Genomic DNA, 19,063 nt, shown 5'->3' with positions numbered 1-19,063 from the left:
ATGGTGCAGTGTTGCGTCTATGGTGCAGTGTTGAGTCTATGGTGCAGTGTTGAGTCTGGTGCAGTGTTGAGTCTATGGGCAGTGTTGAGTATATGGGTAATGTTGAGTCTATGGGCAGTGTTGAGTCTATGGTGCATTGTGGAGTCTATGGTGCAGTGTTGAGTCTATGGGCAGTGTTGAGTCTATGGGCAGTGTTGAGTCTATGGGCAGTGTTGAGTCTCTGGGTAGTGTTGAGTCTATGGTGCAGTGTTGAGTCTATGGGCAGTGTTGAGTCTATGGGCAGTGTTGAGTCTATGGGCATTGTTGAGTCTATCGTGCAGTGTTGAGTCTATGGGTAGTGTTGAGTCTATGGTGCAGTGTTGAGTATATGGGTAGTGTTGAGTCTATGGGCTGTGTTGAGTCTATGGGTAGTGTTGAGTCTATCGTGCAGTGTTGAGTCTATGGGCTGTGTTGAGTCTATGGACAGTGTTGAGTCAATGGGTATTGTCGAGTCTATCGTGCAGTGTTGAGTCTATGCGCAGTGTTGAGTCTATGGGCAGTGTTGAGTCTATGGTGCAGTGTTGAGTTTATGGGCAGTGTTGTGTCTATGGTGGAGTGTTGAGTCTATGGGCAGTGTTGAGTCTATGGGTAGTGTTGAGTCTATGGGCTGTGTTGAGTCTATGGGCAGTGTTGAGTCTATGGTGCAGTGTTGCGTCTATGGTGCAGTGTTGCGTCTATGGTGCAGTGTTGAGTCTATGGTGCAGTGTTGAGTCTGGTGCAGTGTTGAGTCTATGGGCAGTGTTGAGTATATGGGTAGTGTTGAGTCTATGGGCTGTGTTGAGTCTATGGTGCATTGTTGAGTCTATGGTGCAGTGTTGAGTCTATGGGCAGTGTTGAGTCTATGGGCAGTGTTGAGTCTATGGGCAGTGTTGAGTCTATGGGCAGTGTTGAGTCTCTGGGTAGTGTTGAGTCTATGGTGCAGTGTTGAGTCTATGGGCAGTGTTGAGTCTATGGGCAGTGTTGAGTCTATGGGCAGTGTTGAGTCTATGGGCAGTGTTGAGTCTATGGGCAGTGTTGAGTCTACGGTTAACAGTGTTGAGTCTATGGTGCAATCACCCCCAGGCCAAGTGCCAGTATCATGACCAACTCGGGCATTGAAGTCGTCTAACAAGATGACTCTATCCCAAGGGGCCACTTTAGCTAACACCTGTGACAGGTCATAGAAGGCATCTGACTCATCGGCCTTGCCTGCATCCCTCCACGGATGTTCGTCTTCAGTGGGGGCATAAGTAACCACGACCACCACTCCTCGCCTCTGGTTGATGGGAAGGTGAGCCCAAAGTAGCCTGGGGCTTACAGCTTCCCACACCTCACCACCACGCTCCCGCAACCCCTTGTTTTGTTCAGAAGAGCCACTCCCTGTTGTTTGGCAGTCTCATGCCCCGAGTAGAGGACTGTCCACCCCTCATGGTGGCAGGAGCCTGAGCCGGTCCACCGGACCTCCTGAATACCACAGAGATCCAGGTGGTACCGGTCCAGCTCCCGATAGAGGGGTGGCATACTCTCCTCCGCAGTGAGCGTTTGAACATTCCACGTGGCCACCCGCAGTGGTTTTTTGTTGTTTCTGGAGGAGCCCCGAGGGTAAGGATTCAGTCTCCTGGCTCCGCCAAATGGGGTTTGGCCAGTAGACGTCATAGATGCCTGTCCCCCCGGCTCCTCCGGGACAAGCTGAATTAGATATTTTGCAGGTCGCTTTGTGGTCATGAATTGAAGGTGGAGAGATTACCAGCTCCTCACACCTGTCCAGAGCCCCCATTTGGCCGCTGCAGTGGTTACAAACGCCATGAGGGGAATGGCGAAATTAAGTTGGCCCTCCCCCCATGGCACTGCCCATCACAGCGTTGCTGTCCGGTACGAACGAGGAGGTAGGGGGTTGTTTTGCCGGACAACAACCGCCATTCGTCACGTAGAATGGAAATAATATTATTTCCATTCTACGTGACTTTACCGAAAAAAACAAGAAAAATTGTTCATTGTTTGCAAGAAATATTTATTACGTTGCTATTTTAACACTGGGTTCCATTCACTACTGTTTGCATGTTCGGTCGACCTTTTGAATACTTCTTCGGACGCATTCCAGAATATTTGAAACTGTAAAGTTTTCAGCAACCACCAAATAATTTCCTCTGAACCGTAACCTGAAAATCAAGTTGAGTGCTGGGGTTTTGCTCCCTAAATTTTACGTCAAACTCTATATTGGCAATTTAGTTCTATCCTCCACACATGTTGCACTGCTTTTAATCAACACACGCCCAGTGTCAATAGGCGCATTCAGCAAAGGTAACTTTAAACCCAACATCAAAATTATTACCGTCAACAAATAATAACCATCGAACGAAGAAGGGTGCCAGTTCAATCCCTGGTTGGGGGACGACTCAACTCACATCGTCATCACCATCATCAACACCTCCGGCCGTCGTAAAGTGAGCACCACAACTAGCCCCGCCATAGGAACGAGGCACGCCCGGCCGCCTTTGTGTCCCCGACAAAACACTGTGTGTGTACACACTGTGTGTGTAGACTGTTTGTAGACACTGTGTGTACACTGTGTGTGTGTAGACTGTGTGTGTACACACACTGTGTGTGTGTAGACTGTAGACACCGTGTGTGTGTGTGTACACACTGTGTGTGTACACACTGTGTGTGTGTGTACACTGTGACGGAGAATCAAACTCAGGTGGTCGGTTTCATCGCGCACTGTTCTCAGCACGGCGACACCCGGTCCATCCCACGCGTTATTAAAAGAAGCAACCAAATAACAGGACTTAACGTCGAGATGAAATTTTTATTTCTATTTAAAGCATTGGTTCTTAACCTGGGTTCGATCGAACCTCAGAGGTTCGGTGAGTCAGTCTCAGGGGTTCGGCGGAGGTTATTTTTTCCAATTAAGAAGGGTTCAGTGAATGCGCATATGAAACTGGTGGGGTTCGGTACCTCCAAAAAGGTTAAGAACCACTGCTTTAAGATGTTTTTTGTTCATGTTTTTGTTTTTTTGTTTGTTGCGGTTGCACCCGATTCAAGAGCCGAATGGCTCACAGGGCTCTACCTAATAAATGAACTTTGGGTAGCAGCTGTTGGCTTGTCGGAGCAGCAACCCCAACTTGGGGTGCTTCCTCCACTTCCTCCTCCCTTGGTGGCTGTGCCAGACGAGAGCGGCCGACTTATTTGCGAACTCGTCGTGAAGATTCCTGCTGCACAAAACACCTACAAATACAAACAGCGTCTTACAACAATGCAACTTAAGATGTGGATAGCGACCGGACGCATTTGCAGCTCAGGATGTGGTACGGGAGAGTTTGATGTGTGCATGACCGTGTCTCGCATTCATATATATAGATGACTATGGAACATCAATCTCAGTGCAGTGCTAATACAACGCGCACTCAAGCATGACTTTGGTTGTTTGGAGTGTAGAGATGACTATCAGTAGCGATTAATAATTTCAGAACGGTGTAAATTCCAGCGCAGAGCGCTCATGCCCGTGACAATGCGTGATTATAGTCACTAACTCGTCTATTCGGTCATGAATCCTCCCATAACGGAGTCTTCTGTGCTCGAGTTACGGGACCTGTGGTGTCGTCTCTGCCTTCCTCTCTACTCGGTCGGATTTCCTCCCAGCTAGAGGTCGCAAACGGGTACCCGTACCCAGCCGGGTACGGGTACCAGTTTGCGACCCTGGTGCGGCCGGGTACGCGTACGGGTAAGGAATCAAAACCCGTTTGCGACCTCTGCTCCCAGCTCACGGGGAGGGGGGGGTGGGCAACGTAGCAGCGCTCTCATCTCTGTTGGTGGCCCTGAGCTCACCATGGAAAATTCCAGTCCCACAGCGGGGGCCATGCGCTCTCCACGGAAACCCGCGCAGTTTTTTTTACTTTCCGCGATGCGAGGTTCGTGGTGCCCCACTCCGGAGAGATGAAATCGGCACAGACCCCCCCTCCCCCCACAACAAACGCACCCAGCGGAGTGAAGAGCACGGATGGCACCTAGACAGCTCGAGTCCCCACTGCCCCCAGTGAATGTTCAGACGCCCTCGTACGTTGGCTACATTCGTCTGTTCGCGTTGTCTGTGGCGGCTGGCAACGCACGGACGAGTTAAACGGAGCAACGGGCGTGGCCTCACCCTCCGTTCGTTCCAGATCTGACCACGTGTTGTCCGTCTCCACCCCTTTTAATACCTGGGTCATGTGGTACCTTTCCACCAATCCTGGTTAACCTCTATGGAATCTTCTAGACTCCATCGTACGCTCCCAGGACCACGCCCCTGACTCGTCCCCCCATTGGCTGTGGCTAAAGCCAGCAGAACCAATCCTATACTTACAGATGTCACCTTCCCATTATGTCAGGGCCACGCCCCTAGACTTCCCCCCATTAGCTATGGGCCAGGACCGGCAGGGCCAATCATCGTACGAGGTGTAATCCAACAGCAACCCGGATATGTCCTCACATCACACAACAAAGACGGCGATCGCATCGCGCGCTTTCAGGTGACTTCCATGGCCGTCTCGATCGCTCTTCCTGCCGATGTCAGGAATCCACCGGAGCCACGCACTTTTCAACGTGCGTTGAACGCTCATGTCATTCGAACCAATAAGCACGGTTGTCATCGTGCGGCGCGAAAGAAGTTCAACACACACAAACGTTCACTGTGCAGCGCAGCTACTACTATCCCACCTCGTTTTGCGAAACTGACGTTCGGGTAACGACACGCACACACGTGCACAATTACGTGCGTACACCCGGCAGCGAGACGAATCCACAGACTTACCACCGGACCGCATGCCGGACCGTGCGTCGCGTGCCCAACCAACCACCCCCAGCCCCCACACGCGCCCTCTCTCACCTTGGCACCCATCCACCGCCTGCTCGTAGCCGGGGCCGCAGACGCACCTCCCGACGGGCATGAGCCACTTGCCATTGGCGCTGCAGAACATGCGCGGCGCCTCCTCCTCGACCGAGTTCTCGACGCATGCCCCGCGCACCTCGACATGCGAGGAAGATTCGGCGCCCGTCACCGTGTCGGGGAAGACGGCCAGGCCACGCACGGTGCGTGGGCAGCGCTTGTAGTACACGCGCACGGACACGAGCGCGATGCATGCACCCACATCCTGGAAGGCCAGGTGGAAGCCCTTCTTGGCGAGGGGGCCCACGTCACGCACCTCCGTGTTCAGCTTCATGATGCGGCCGACCAGATCGATCTCGGTGAAGGTCTCGTCGGCCACGATGGTGTCCACCTTCACGTACTGGCTCTCGTGGATGCCGGACACGCGCTCGCTGTCCGACTCGTGGTAGTAGACGTTGAAGGTCTCCTTGCACGTGCCCGAGATGCCCGGGATGCTGTTGCAGTCGCGCAGCGTGAACTTGAGCTCGAGGAAGACGCGCTGGGCACCGCCGCGCATCATCCAGTTAGTCCGCAGCCAGTTGTTCTGGTTGGGCTTCATCACGTGGCAGACTTGGTACATCTGAATGGGCGTGTGGAACTCATCGTACCCGCTTATTTCTTCCCACTGTGTTTGTAGGGGAGGGTAGACAGAGAAGGTTGGTGGGTGGAGCGGGAGGGGGGGAGTGGCGATATTTTTGTTAGTGAAATTGGAAGATCGGGAGTTTAAAGTCTCATGATCAGAATCAGAATCGTTCTTTAGCGCTGGGAGAAACTGATGAGCTACGAAGTGTCAAGTCGGAGTGGGTCAGATTATCGGGTCCATTCAGCTCCTTGTCTACCCAGGATTCACATTGCGAGCACCACTTTGTAAGTAATCAACGGCGGTTGCTCTAAGGCATCTCGGCCCCCGCCATAGGAATGTGCAATTTCCACCAATGGCTAAGAAAGGTAAATGAGATGAGCACCTCCAAATGCTCAATTGAGCATCATGGCACTCTGACTTGTAATTCAGTCTTTGGCCTCTATGTACAGTACTTTATATAAGATTCACAATTGGATACAACAGCATTATGCAATTTAGTCGCCAATATATAGATTAATAATAATAGTTCAATTTCTAACGTGCGCAAATTTGCAGACGTAGTGGCCGCAACTCAGAGGCGCGGAGCCAAGCTCAGAATCGCTCAAAAGCATGATTGTAGAGGTGAGTTTTTAAGTGTCTCTTAAAGGAGGCGATTGAGGTGATGCTGTGCAGAGGATCTTGGTATCAAGAGGAGGTCGTGAGTCGCGCTGCGCAGGCATCTGCCGTGTGCTGAGCTGCAAGTTGTCAATAATGAAGAGAGGTACGGTGGGCAGGCTGATATGAAGGCATGGTGGCAGAGGTAGGCGGTATTTTGTGTGACCCTACTGGTGATGGGTAGCCAGTTGAGAGCACGGAGACAAGCTAGTGAGTCGAGACGGGGATGAGTGTGGGCAATGACGACGCATGCCAGGTTATTTTGTAGTCTTTGAAGTTTCTTTAGGCTGCCAGCGGAGGTCCGGACTAGGACGGAGTTACAATAGTCAAGGCGAGACCCAACTATGCAACATGCCAATGTGTTGGCAATTTCAGTAGAGATGAGAGGACGTATGTGTCTAAGAGCCTTCAGGTGAAAGTTACATGAGCTGATGATATGGTTGGTTTGACCGTCGAAGGATAAAGTTGAATCTAGGATGACACCGAGGTAGCTGAAGTGGTCGGTGAACTTGATGCTGTGACCGAAGATGTGTATGTGTGTGGGGAGTGCTGCTGAATTAAGACGTTGCTTGGTACCTAACATGATGGCCACTGACTTTTTCGGATTAAGGGCTAGGTTGTGTGCAGTGAACCATTGTTGCACGGTGGTGGTACATTCCGAGAGCCTCTCGAATCCAGATGCATTTCTAGAATCGATGGCGGTGAATATAATCGTGTCATCCGCGTATGAGTGATGCTTAACACCGAAGCTTGCAATGAGCCGGCCGATCGGGGAAGTGTAGGCTGTGAAGAGCAGGGAACCTAGTACAGAGCCTTGGGGAACCCCGCTTAATGCTGTTGTTTCAGGCAATGTGAACATGCCCACCCTGACTGAAGATTGCCGGTCAGAAAGGTACGAAACTATCCACTTGAGTGCTGAGCCGCATATACCAAAGTCGGATTTCAGGAGGGATGTAAGGAGCAAATGGTTGATGGTGTCGAAGGCTGACGAAATGTCCAGACTTATAAGTGCAACAGTTGAGCCGGAATCAATGATCGTTAAAATGTCATCGAGCACTCTAGTGAGTGCTGTTTCTGTGGAATAGTTTTGACGGTAAGCTGACTGGAAGCAGCAGTAGTTTGCGGAGGAGGTGATGTGTGGTTTTAGCTGGGCGAGGGCTAGTCGTTCAAGGAGTTTCATGGTCATCATTGCACGGATTGAATGTTGTCCTTCGTCACACCTCCGATTAGCATGGTTAGCTTCGGAGGGTACAAAATAAGCTCAACGTGAGTATGTGTAGTGAGCATAAGTAGTGCAGGAGACGTCGATGGAGGCAACACTTATTGATTAAAAAGAGCTACGATACAGCAGCACGTAGCGAACCCTAACACTAGAGCAGTGGTTCTTAACCTGGGTTCGATCGAACTCCAGGGGTTCGGTGAGTCAGTCTCAGGGGTTCGGCGGAGATTAAGACACACACCCGACTCATATGATTGTGCACCAGTAAAAAATATACCTATGTTTTTAATTTGAAAAAATCATATTTTATTTTTACAATTAAGAAGGGTTCGGTGAATGCGCAAATGAACTGGTGGGGTTCGGTACCTCCAAAAAGGTTAAGAACCACTGTACTAGAGGATGTGTTCCTCAGCGAACGTTCCTCGTGAGCTCCTACTACACCCCTCTATCTCAGACCATCCTAGTGGAGGCTAACTGACCTGGCCCAGTTTCGGCTCAGGTCCGACCCTCAGCCACACGAGTCTGGCCCTCACAAGGACACAGACCTCGCTGCTCTGAGGTCGCCCCTGGCTTGCCCTGCTCGGCTCTTACAAGTGTAGAGCCGTTGTAGAGCCGTTGTAGCCGTTGTAGACGGCCGGATTTAGACTTGCCGCGGATGGCAAACAAACACAATGGGCGTGGCTACATCGGGACGCGAAGACGGTGTTTACTGCGACGTCCGCGTTGTTATCCTGGGGGGCTATTGCGGAGCTGGGATCCCCCACAGCCCCACCCCTCAAGGGGGGATGGCTATTTAAGGTGGCGAGCCGGACGGCTCGGGGTCTAGTGTTAAGCTGTAACCAGTGAAGAAAGAAGACTCGCTAGACAGGCCCTGGAACTCCCTGGGATCGCTGCCCTTTTCAGGGCCGACCAGGCAAGCCAGCGGCGTGGCCCTAAGAGCCCAGGACCGACGCTCTTCTAAGAGCCGGACTGGGTATTCCGGGTGCCGTAACCTAGCTGTAAGCTAGCTGTGAGTCAGGCTGTTGTGTTCCGTAATGTAGACGGGTGAAGGGGCCGATACCCCTTCAAGTACTGTAAGTTGCCTGTTACTCGCTGGTGTTAATAAACAAGCGTGTGCCTCCAACTACGTTGTCAAGTCTCCGGGAACCTTACTACATCTGGTGTCGGAAGTGGTTCTACAAGGATGGAGACACGACGGACAACTCCTACCAGAGAGACGGGGGCGGAGGAAACCTCGGCTGACTTTGAGCCAGAAATGGCTGAGGGCGGACTCGAGCAGCAGGGGCCAAGTCCACCCACACCGCAACGTCAAGACGAGTGGGAACCGTCGTCTGAAGGACTGTGGCTGGCCCACTCTCGACTGGCAGAATTGCTCTATGCTGCAGCCACCACACTGGAACAGATTACCCGACTGGGGACGGGAGGAGCTGCACGGGGCGATGGCGGCCAACATACAATGCCGTTTCCCGCCATTTCCAGAGACGCTGAGTTTGGAGTTCCCGCCATAAGTACAGTGCAGGCTGACGGCGAGGCGGGGCTACGTCACGTGGCCGATACTCACCAACCACAAGCCACGTCGGCAGCGGCGGACAACAAAACGTCACCACAGCAACCGCCGTTGCCACGCGCCCAGCCCGCCAAAGCTGCACGGAGTGACGGAGAGCGTTTTTCGCCTACGGACGCTGCGCTGCAACAGCGACTGCCACCTCTCAAGAAATTCGTGGGAGGAGAAGGCGACTGGGGTGGCTTCCGGAGGCGCTTCCTCGCCCATCAAGAGATGGCGAAATGGACCGATGACGAGGCGTTGCGTGCGCTGCCGGCGATGCTTGACAGCGATGCCCTCGCCACTCTCACCTCGGCACCAAGGGCGAAGCGCGCCACGCTGCAAATGGCGCTGCAACTCCTCGCCGCGGTCTATGGACCACCCTCGGACTGTCGCCAGCTGTTTTACGATCGCCAGCGGGGCGCCAAGGAGTCGCCCCTGGCGTACCGCACGGCTCTCCTGGCCCTGGCGAAAACGGCTTTTCCACGGATGGACGAGGATGGGGTGGACGCCATGGTCACGGAAAAGCTACTGCTGCTGGCCGATGATTTGGACATCGTCGTCTTGGCTGAGGACGACGCAAAAATGTGTTCGTTGACGGCCGCCCGGCACATCCATGCCAACCTGCTGGCCCAACGTCGGAAGGCCAGCAAAGCGAAGGCCAGCCATACCGTGGCTGCATCCGCCCTCCCAGCGGAAGACATCTGCGCTGTGGATCGCCTGACGGAGTGGAGGTCCGGAGTACGGTCAGCTCGGGACGGACCGAGCCGCCGGGATCAGCCCAAGCCATCAGCAACACTCACGCGCTGCTACAACTGTGGCCTCCAGGGCCATGTGGCGTCAGGATGCCGGGCTCCTCGGCAGCGTGGTGCGACGCCTCGCCAGGACGTCGCGCCTCGACCCAAGTCTCCCCAGCAAAATCCGGCGAGTCGTGGCACCCCACATGGTTGGCCCACACACACACCTGCCACTCACTCACACACCGCAACGAACGGGGGTCAGAAATTATCCATTGTCACGCCAAAACGTACCTCCGTCGGGTGTGCGGTCCAACCGACCCAGTGGTCCGAGTTGGCTCATCGTGTTGTTGCCGCGTCGTCGGGGTCGTCGGTTGTTGTGGGACATATTGATGGGGTCGAGGTACGGGTCTTGATTGATACGGGAGCATCGGCGACTATTGTGTCTGATTTGATTTACAACATTCTCCCCATTCAAAGTCGTCCCTTGCTCCCTGTTGATGTCCCATGTTACGCTGCTAACGGGGGTTCGTTGGGCATTATCGGACAGATCCGCGCGCAAATTTGTATTGGGGACATTAAATTATCCGGCCCGATATTGGTCTCCTCCTCGCTGGCGGTTCCGTGCCTGTTGGGGACGGATTTCTTGGCCAAAATGCCCATTCGTATACTAATCGACCAAGGATGCATTGAACTTCCGTCGGGGCGACGTATGGCCTTTTTGTCATCCCCCGCTACCACTGTCCGTACGGCGTTTGCGACGGTACCGGCGCTGGTCGCGAGGACGGTACGTGTACCGCCGGGAGCTCAAATGCTCGTACCTCTTAGGCTGCGCCGACCGTTTGGGGAGGGCGTCGGGGATCGGGGGGTTCTGTTGGGACCATCGAGGGCCGAGGTCAACGGACCCGACTTGGTAGCGGCCCAGACCCTGGTCAAAGGGGACGAGGACCCCTTCATCGCGGTCCTCAATGTGGGGTCGCGAACGGCCGTGGTTCCTCAGGGGACCGTGCTCGCGCACGCGACGCCGGTGCCTCAGGTGAGCGCCGGTTCGCCCTCGCTACCACATTCGGATTGTGATGAGGGGTGGCTCGATGCGCTTTGCGCGGGATCGGTGGACCTGTCCGGTCCACAGCGTGAGAGGCTTCGAGTCCTCCTTCGCGAATTTTCAGACGTTTTTAGTCTAAATAAATACGATATTGGCTGTACTAAATTGCTGAAACACCATATTGACACGGGTGACAGCGCGCCAATCCGCCAAAATCCATTTTGGTTAAGTCCCGCCGAAAAGGAGCATGTTAAATCGGCTGTAGACGACATGCTAGCTGCGGATATCATATCCCCTTCCAGCAGCCCTTGGGGCGCGCCGATCGTTCTGGTTAAAAAACACGACGGATCATTGCGCTTTTGTGTGGATTTCCGTCGGCTTAACAAAATTTCTGTAGCCGACGCATACCCGCTTCCCCGGATGGACGAATCGCTTGATGCCCTGGCAGGGGCGCGATTCTTCTCCACATTGGATTTATTGTCCGGGTTCTGGCAGCTGCCTCTGGATGACGAATCCAAACCGAAAACTGCTTTCCGTACGCCACAGGGCCTTTTCCAATTTAATCGCTTGCCGATGGGATTACATTCCGCGCCGGCAACTTTTAAGCGATTAATGGAATTGGTTCTGGCTGGCTTGCAGTGGGAATCGTGTCTGATTTACCTAGACGATGTCATCGTCTTTAGTAGAACATTCGATTAACACCTCCAGAGGTTGCGTGCCGTTTTTCTCAAAATGCGGGCTGCTAATTTGAAGTTCAAGCCCCAGAAGTGTTTCTTGCTCCGCGAATCGGTGCGCTATCCGGGTCACATTGTGGGCCGTTCAGGCATTGCCACTGATCCCGCCAAAACGAAATGTGTTCGCTCCTGGTCGACTCCCACCTCGGTGGGTGAGATCAGGAGTTTCATCGGATTCGCATCATACTACCGCCGGTTTGTCACTGATTTCGCTACCATTGCGAAACCCTTACATGCCTTGACATCTAAGGGGGTCAAATTTCATTGGGGTGAGGAGGAAGACGCCGCTTTTCACTCGCTCCGGGACGCCCTAGTCGGGGCTCCGCCATTGAGTTACCCGGATTTTACAAAACCCTTCTTGCTCGATACAGACGCAAGCAACACGGGCATCGGGGGCGTTCTCTCCCAGGTTATTGGGGGCGTGGAACATGTGGTTGCGTACGGCAGTCGGGTGTTGTCTCCGGCGGAGCAAAGATACTGCGTTACCCGTAGGGAACTATTGGCAATCGTGTACTTCATTCAACAATACCGCCCATATCTGTACGGTCGGCGGTTCACCGTCCGCATAGATCAGGGGTCCTCAAACTACGGCCCGCGGGCCACATGCGGCCCGCCGAGGACATTTATCCGGCCCGCCGGGTGTTTTTTCCGCCGCTGCCTGTCTGTTACTTTTTTTCTACATGAGAAGGACGGTCATTGGTGGAAGAGGGAGAGGGGGCGGAGTTCCCCCCAATCAGACTGCATTGATGGGCAGTGCAGTCTGTATGTCTCTGTGTGGGCAAAGTTATTGCTGGTATATTGTTTTTGTAGCGCTGTATATATATTGGTATTTTACTAATAGCAATTTTGACTCCCTAGGAAACAATGATGTCAAGAAAGAGAAAAATTGACTCGGAGTGTAGGATATTCAAAGAACAGTGGACTTATGATTACTTTTTCATGCAGTACAAGGAAAGAGCTGTGTGTCTGATATGCCAGAATATAGTGTCTGTGTTCAAAGAATACAATTTACGTCGACACTATGAAACTCAACATAAAGATAAATATGATTGTTTGGTCGGAGAAGTGAGAAAAGATAAAATATTAAAACTGAGAAATACATTAGCAACTCAGCAAAATACTTTTGTAAAGCAGAAGCAGCTAAATATTTCATCACTGCAAGCAAGTTTCAAGTTGCCAAGCTAATAGCGTGCACTGGCAGACCATTCGTGGAGGGAGAATTTGTTAAAGAATGCCTTCTTTCTGTTGCCAAAGAGATGTGTCCAGAGAAGGCCGATTTATTTAGTACAGTGAGTCTTTCAGGACCTACAATTACACGGAGGATTGAAGAAATGGGAGACAATTTGCATCAGCATTTGCAAAACTCCACAAAAAAACTTTCCTATTTTTCCTTGGCACTCGACGAAAGCAATGATGTTCGTGATTCTGCACAACTTCTAATTTTTATTCGTGGGACGAATGACTATTTCGAAGTCACAGAAGAGCTTGCTGCACTTGCAAAGCATCAAAGGAACAACTATAGGAGAGGATATCTTTCGATTTAAAGCTTTCGTGCCTGCAGGGATTCATCTTCTTGGTTCTTTCGGTAAAGTCACATAGAAGGGAAGTAATAAAATAATAAAAGTAAAAGATAATAAAATAATTCTCACGACGTTTCGGTCACAACGCAAGCAGCCGTCCTCAGGTGAAAACCAGGTCTGTTGGGGAGACAGCGTCTGAATGAAACAGCACACGAGCTTGGAGCATATATAAGCTGGGTTGGAAACGGGGGAAAGAGCGCCTTGACAAAATAATTAGCATATCAAGAGGAATTTAGCATATGTATGGGAAATGCAGGAATGTGATTAGTACTACATAAGCCCGTGCTGCATATGTAGTACTAATAACATTCCTGCATTTCCCATACATATGCTAAATTCCTCTTGATATGCAAATTATTTTGTCAAGGCGCTCTTTCCCCCGTTTCCAACCCAGCTTATATATGCTCCAAGCTCGTGTGCTGTTTCATTCAGACGCTGTCTCCCCGACAGACCTGGTTTTCACCTGAGGATGTCTGCTTGCGTTGTGGCCGAAACGTCGTGAGAATTATTTTATTATGTTTTATTTTTATTATTTTATTACTTTCCTTCTACGTGACTTTACCGAAAGAACCAAGAAGAGAGGATATCTATGAAAAGGTTTGCCAAACTGTGAATGGTTTGGAGCTGAACTGGGCTAAACTAGCCAGTGTGACAACTGATGGCGCTCCTAGCATGGTGGGGTCTAAGAAAGGAGTAATTTCTCGCATTAACCAAGAGATGGACAAACATAACCATTCTCATCCAATAGCCATACACTGCCTCATCCACCAACAAGCGCTGTGTAGTAAATCACTGAAGTGGGACTCTGTTATGAAATTTGTGGTATCTTGTGTTAACTTCATTAGAGCTCATGCACTAAACCACAGACAATTTCAGGAATTTCTGTTTGAGCTAAATTTTGACTATGAAGATGTTCTGTATCACACAGAAGTCCGTTGGCTGAGTCGAGGGAGAGTTTTGAAACGTTTCTATGACTTACTTCCACAGATTACAGCTTTTCTGCTTTAAAAAAACAAAGAAGTACCAGAGCTCAATGATGCAGAATGGAAATGGCACCTTGCCTTTCTGACAGATGTAACAGAGCTACTCAACAGTTTCAATGTGCAACTTCAAGGAAAGGGGAAGCTCATCTGTGATATGCAATCACATGTCAAAGCATTTGAAGTAAAATTAGGCCTCATCAAACAAGTGAAGGAGGAAAACTTCTGCCATCTCCCCACAACTCAAAATCTGTTAGCGGAAAAACCATTGGTTGCATTCCCAAACAAAACATGTGTGGATTCACTGGAAAAATTGCAAAAGGAGTTCCAATTTGGATTTAAAGAGCTTCATCTCCATGAACAGGACATACAGCTTTTCCGTAACCCATTTTCTATTGACATTGAAAATGTGGATACAATTTACCAAATGGAACTGGCTGAACTGCAGAATTGTGACTCTCTAAAAGACGCATTCAAGTCAAGCAGCCTTCATAATTTCTATGCATCTCTCCCCTCTGAGACATATCCTCATCTCAGGAACCATGCACTCAAAATGGTAACCATCTTTGGCAGCACTTATGTCTGTGAACAATTTTTTCCAGAATGAAACATTTGAAATCTCCAACCAGATCTAGACTAACGGATGCACACTTGCATCACTTGTTACGACTAGCAGTGACAAATATGGAACCGGACATTGACCATCTCATTAGCCAAAAGCAGGCCCATAGTTCCCATTGAAATACTGGCAAGTTTGTTGCTTTAACTTTACTTGTTCTTCATTTTAAATATTGTATTTGTTCCCGTTTTGTTTCTTCACTTCAAAATAAGATATATGCAGTGTGCATAGGAATTTGTTCATAGTTTTTTTTTACTATAGTCCGGCCCTCCAACGGTCTGAGGGACAGTGAACTGGCCCCCTGTTTAAAAAGTTTGAGGACCCCTGGCATAGATCATGCGGCGCTGCAGTATGCTTGCGGGTTCAACAGCCATCGGGACAATTGTCTCGATGGTTGGAAATCCTTCAGGATTTCGATTTTGCGACTACCTATCGTAAGGGCACTCGCCACACCAATGCGGACGCTCTGTCCCGGTTACCACCCACTTCTGAGTGCGCTTGCCTGCTGGGTTCGTGGCGTTGCAGACCTCCGAATGTCAGCTCTAATTCGGTTTTAGCAGCCGCCGCCGATGCGCCTTCCGTTGCCGGTCCTATCGAGCAAGAAGGGAGGGATTCCTTGCTGGGGTTGTCGGTTGCGGAGTGGGGGCGCCTCCAAATGGAGGACACCTCCCTCCTCGCTTTGCGCCGTCGCGTCGGGGGAATCGTGCGGGGGGGTGAAAATGTCGACGCGTGGTCAGAACTAGAATGAACGGAGGGAGAGGCCACGCTGAAGCGGGGTCCAGGCTGCCACGTGGCCGCGCGTGTCTCTCTCTCTCTATCCCTCTCACGCTGCCTGTCAGTAGCGTGGAGGAGTGTTGTAATGAAAGACAAATAAAGACGGATTCCAGAAGTCGCTTCTACGACCTTTATTACAATAGCAATGATGTAAATTATTTCCAGAATAAAAAGACTCACAGGATCCTCCCCGAATATGGTTTGGCACCACAGTCCTGCCCAACTGAGTGCCCGGAGAAAATCCACCACAGTTACGAGGTGGTGCCACTCAGCACCGTCATCTCCTGACCATCTCTGGCATCCCATGCCAACAACACCTGGTGGTGGTACCTGGTGGTCACTCATCCAACTACCGACCAGGCTCAATGCTGCTTAGCTTTTTAGGCAACGATCACAATTATTCCGACACTTATTAATTATCTACACTATGGGAACCTCATTTGCCAATAAAAATATGATAATTGGTTTTTTACCCTTCTATCTGGCAACAAAACCTGCAGTCATAATACAAACAAAAGACATAACTCTGATAATGTGCACTGTCCTTGAAGTTGATTGGTCCACACCTTTTGGCGTCATCTGGTCCAACCCATGTGAGACTAGGCTCTAAGGAAAGCTGTCTCGGGTGTGGACCAATCAACTTCAAGGACAGTGCACATTATCAGAGTTATGTCTTTTGTTTGTATTATGACTGCAGGTATTGTGGTCTATGCAAACATGACTCCTTGTAAAAAGGTGTCAGTTTTGTTGCCAGATAGAAGGGTAAATAACCAATTATCAACTTATTAATTAGTCGCAACAAATTAAACATTATTTGAATGTTTGGCTGAAAATCAGAGGATCTCCTGGTGATCACTGGCATGCTGTATGAGGGGATGGACCTTTGACTCTGTCGTGAATATGTTTTAACACGATTCCAAGGACTCTTTTAGGACAAAGTTGACCTCATGGAGGGCCAGTAAACGTTCCAAAACCGGTGTACATGGCCGGGAATAAATCCCAAGTTGTGATAAGCACTACTACTCATTCGGACGCTGTCTTTCCGACAGACCTGTTCTTCACCTGAGGACGGCTGCTTGCGTTGTGGCCGAAACGTCGTGAGAATTTAATATTTTATTTTTATTATTTTATTATTTCCCTTCTACGAGACTTTACCGAAAGAACCAATAAGATGAATCCCTGCAGTCACGAAAGCTTTAAATCGAAATCTTAAAGTGACTATGTGACTATGTGCAAACTGAAAATCCAGGGGAAAAAACAGCAAAAATTCCAGAAAAAAATGCACCGTACACACCAACACTGTGTAGAAAAATCCCAGGGGATGCAAGTCAAACAACAACAACCAAAAGACAAATTTAGATTAAGGCCATCAGGTCTAACTCCGTACTACAAGAAACAAACATGGCCAAATCAAAAACTTTTCGAAATCATCAAATAAAGCCATTAAAGCAATGAAACAGTGATCATAGGAACTGTGACCGAATTTTCACAATAAACGACAAAACAACACCAAACCCTGCAGCCATAACTGGCTGCATGAGCCTGCACTCATACAGTACCAATATCCGTAGGTGGTCATTTTGTTTTCCTTACCCCTTCAGGTGGTGAGGCAATCCAGCCAGGCTCCCCCAGTGCGCTCTTTGAGTCGAGGATATTGACTGCAGGAGACAAGGCGCACATTCAGCCCCGAACAGCTGGTCGTCACAACGTGGGGATGTGCAGAGCCGCGAGGCCGGGGAGACACATCAAGTCAAACACAATGAGAGTCACATGGTTTTACTGGTAGGAACCCTCTTGGTACACCAGCCCACAGGAGGATTATTTGTGTCCGCCGTGCAAAGAGGGGCTGGGTAGGGGCGGGTGGGGAAGGGCTGGGTGGGTAGGGGCCGGGGGTGGGGAGGGGCTGGGTGAGGGAGGGTGGGGCTGGGTGGGTTGGGGAGGTGCTGTGGTGGGTAGGGCTGGGTGGGGAGGGGTTGGTGGGTAGGGGCTGGGTGGGGGAAGGGGTTTGGGGAGGTGGGAATGGGTGGGGGGGGTCGGGAGGGGCCCTGTAGTGTGGGTAGGGGTTGGGAGGGTAGGGGCTGGGTGGGAGGGGTCTGGGTGGGGAAGGTGGGGCTGGGTGGGGAGGGGCTGGGTGGGAGGGTGGGCTGGAGGGGTGGGGCTGGGTGGGAAACGGCTGGTCACCCCGTGGTGCCCTTATCACCGTTTGAACCTACTCCGCCGGCTTGTGCCCGCCCTCACAGTCGGGCATATTGGTGGAATACCACCACGCCGCTGTTGACCCTGCAGGCCATTGACCCGAGCAACCCAACGTTCCTACCAGCTCCCTCCGCAGCAGCAGGACGATGTGTTTGTTGGTGAAGTGTGCGGGTGAACACTCTGCGACAGCAATGGCACAATGGCCATGCATTTTCCCCGACTCTACTCAAGGTAAACCAAGCGAGTGGGGTCATCTGTCAGAGATACCAATGGGAAATGTCGTATCGCTGACATCGTATTCTCTGGATTATAAGACCCCCCCCCTGCCCCCCTGCATAATTAAAATTTCTTATTTTCAGCAGCATTTTATATTCTCGAGAATACGGTGTTAATATACAGTCTTGGGTGTAAAACAAACGATTATTTAAAAATGAGGCTAAAATGTGAAGTATTTTATTTTCCATCATTGACATGAAACTTTTTTATCTCACTGAACCAGTTATCTGCTTACAGGCACATTGGACTCAACACAAACTCCCTCTGCAAACTACCGTGGATGGGCCCTACCAGGCTCCAGGAGACAACTTGAAATTCCAAAAAGGCCCCGTGGATGTTGTTGAAATCGTAGAGGGATTTCTCTTCGTAATGTTTTGCCTCCGAAACGTCGTGAATTATTATGTTTATTTCTATTATTTTTTTTATTTTTTCTACCTACGTGACCTTTACCGAAAAAGCCTAAGACTATGAATCCTTGCAGTCACGAAAGCTTCACATCTAGAATATATCAAAGTTTCAAAGTTCAATGTATTAGGTATAGCCTGTGAACCATCGGCTCTTGAATCGGGTGCAATCGCAACAACACAAAAACTAAAACATGAACAAAAAACATCTCAAAGTGAATATGTAACTGAGTGCAACAGAAAATCCAAGAAAAAGACAGCAAAATATTACAGAAAAATAGCACCGTTACACACCATACGCTGTGTGCAAAATCCCACTGGGATGCAATGTCACACAACAACAAGACAACTTAGATTAAGGCCATCAGTCGAACTCTGTACTACAACAACACAAACATGGCCAAACCAATACACTTTTCGAAATCACCAAAAATCAAGCCCATGAAAGCAATGAAACAGTGATCACAGGAACTGTGACCGAACTTTCCACAATAAACGACGTAAACACGTACAGAAGTTGGCGGTGTCTCTCTCTCCTCTCTCTCTCTCCACGTGCCCCGTCACATTCACGATGAAAGATGCGGAGCCGGCAAAGAGCGATGATGCTTGAGCCCCCCACCCCACCCCGCCCCCCACTCGCCTCGTTACCTTCGTGAGCGACGCAGACGGCGAGGAGAGACCCCAGAAGACTGGCGCTTTGCAGGAGCGTGGAGGAGACGGATCCAGGCGCCATGAGGCTGATGGATCGTGGTGCTGGTGGATTGTGGAGCTGGTGGATCATGATGCTGGTGTGATTGTGGA

At 50.6% G+C, this 19,063-nt stretch overlaps 1 protein-coding gene across 1 annotated transcript; it reads right to left on the bottom strand.

The window, feature by feature from the left end:
* Window positions 1-2,014: 2,014 nt before the first annotated feature.
* On the bottom strand, window positions 2,015-18,995 carry LOC133362345 (ephrin type-A receptor 4-like). Its single transcript, XM_061581273.1, has 4 exons — window positions 18,911-18,995; window positions 16,980-17,044; window positions 4,880-5,543; window positions 2,015-3,243 (listed from the first exon to the last, which is right to left on the bottom strand). Exons 1-4 carry the CDS (start codon window positions 18,993-18,995, stop codon window positions 3,086-3,088), a joined length of 972 nt encoding a protein of 323 aa, XP_061437257.1. The 3' UTR covers window positions 2,015-3,085.
* Window positions 18,996-19,063: the final 68 nt, after the last annotated feature.

This window comes from Lethenteron reissneri, unplaced genomic scaffold (assembly GCF_015708825.2).
Source record: "Lethenteron reissneri isolate LAM-NWPU_2019-01 unplaced genomic scaffold, ASM1570882v1 scaffold_1449, whole genome shotgun sequence".
NCBI lineage: Eukaryota > Metazoa > Chordata > Hyperoartia > Petromyzontiformes > Petromyzontidae > Lethenteron > Lethenteron reissneri.
Note: the sequence above shows the minus strand (reverse complement) of the source record. Positions and strands in the feature narration are given on the sequence as shown.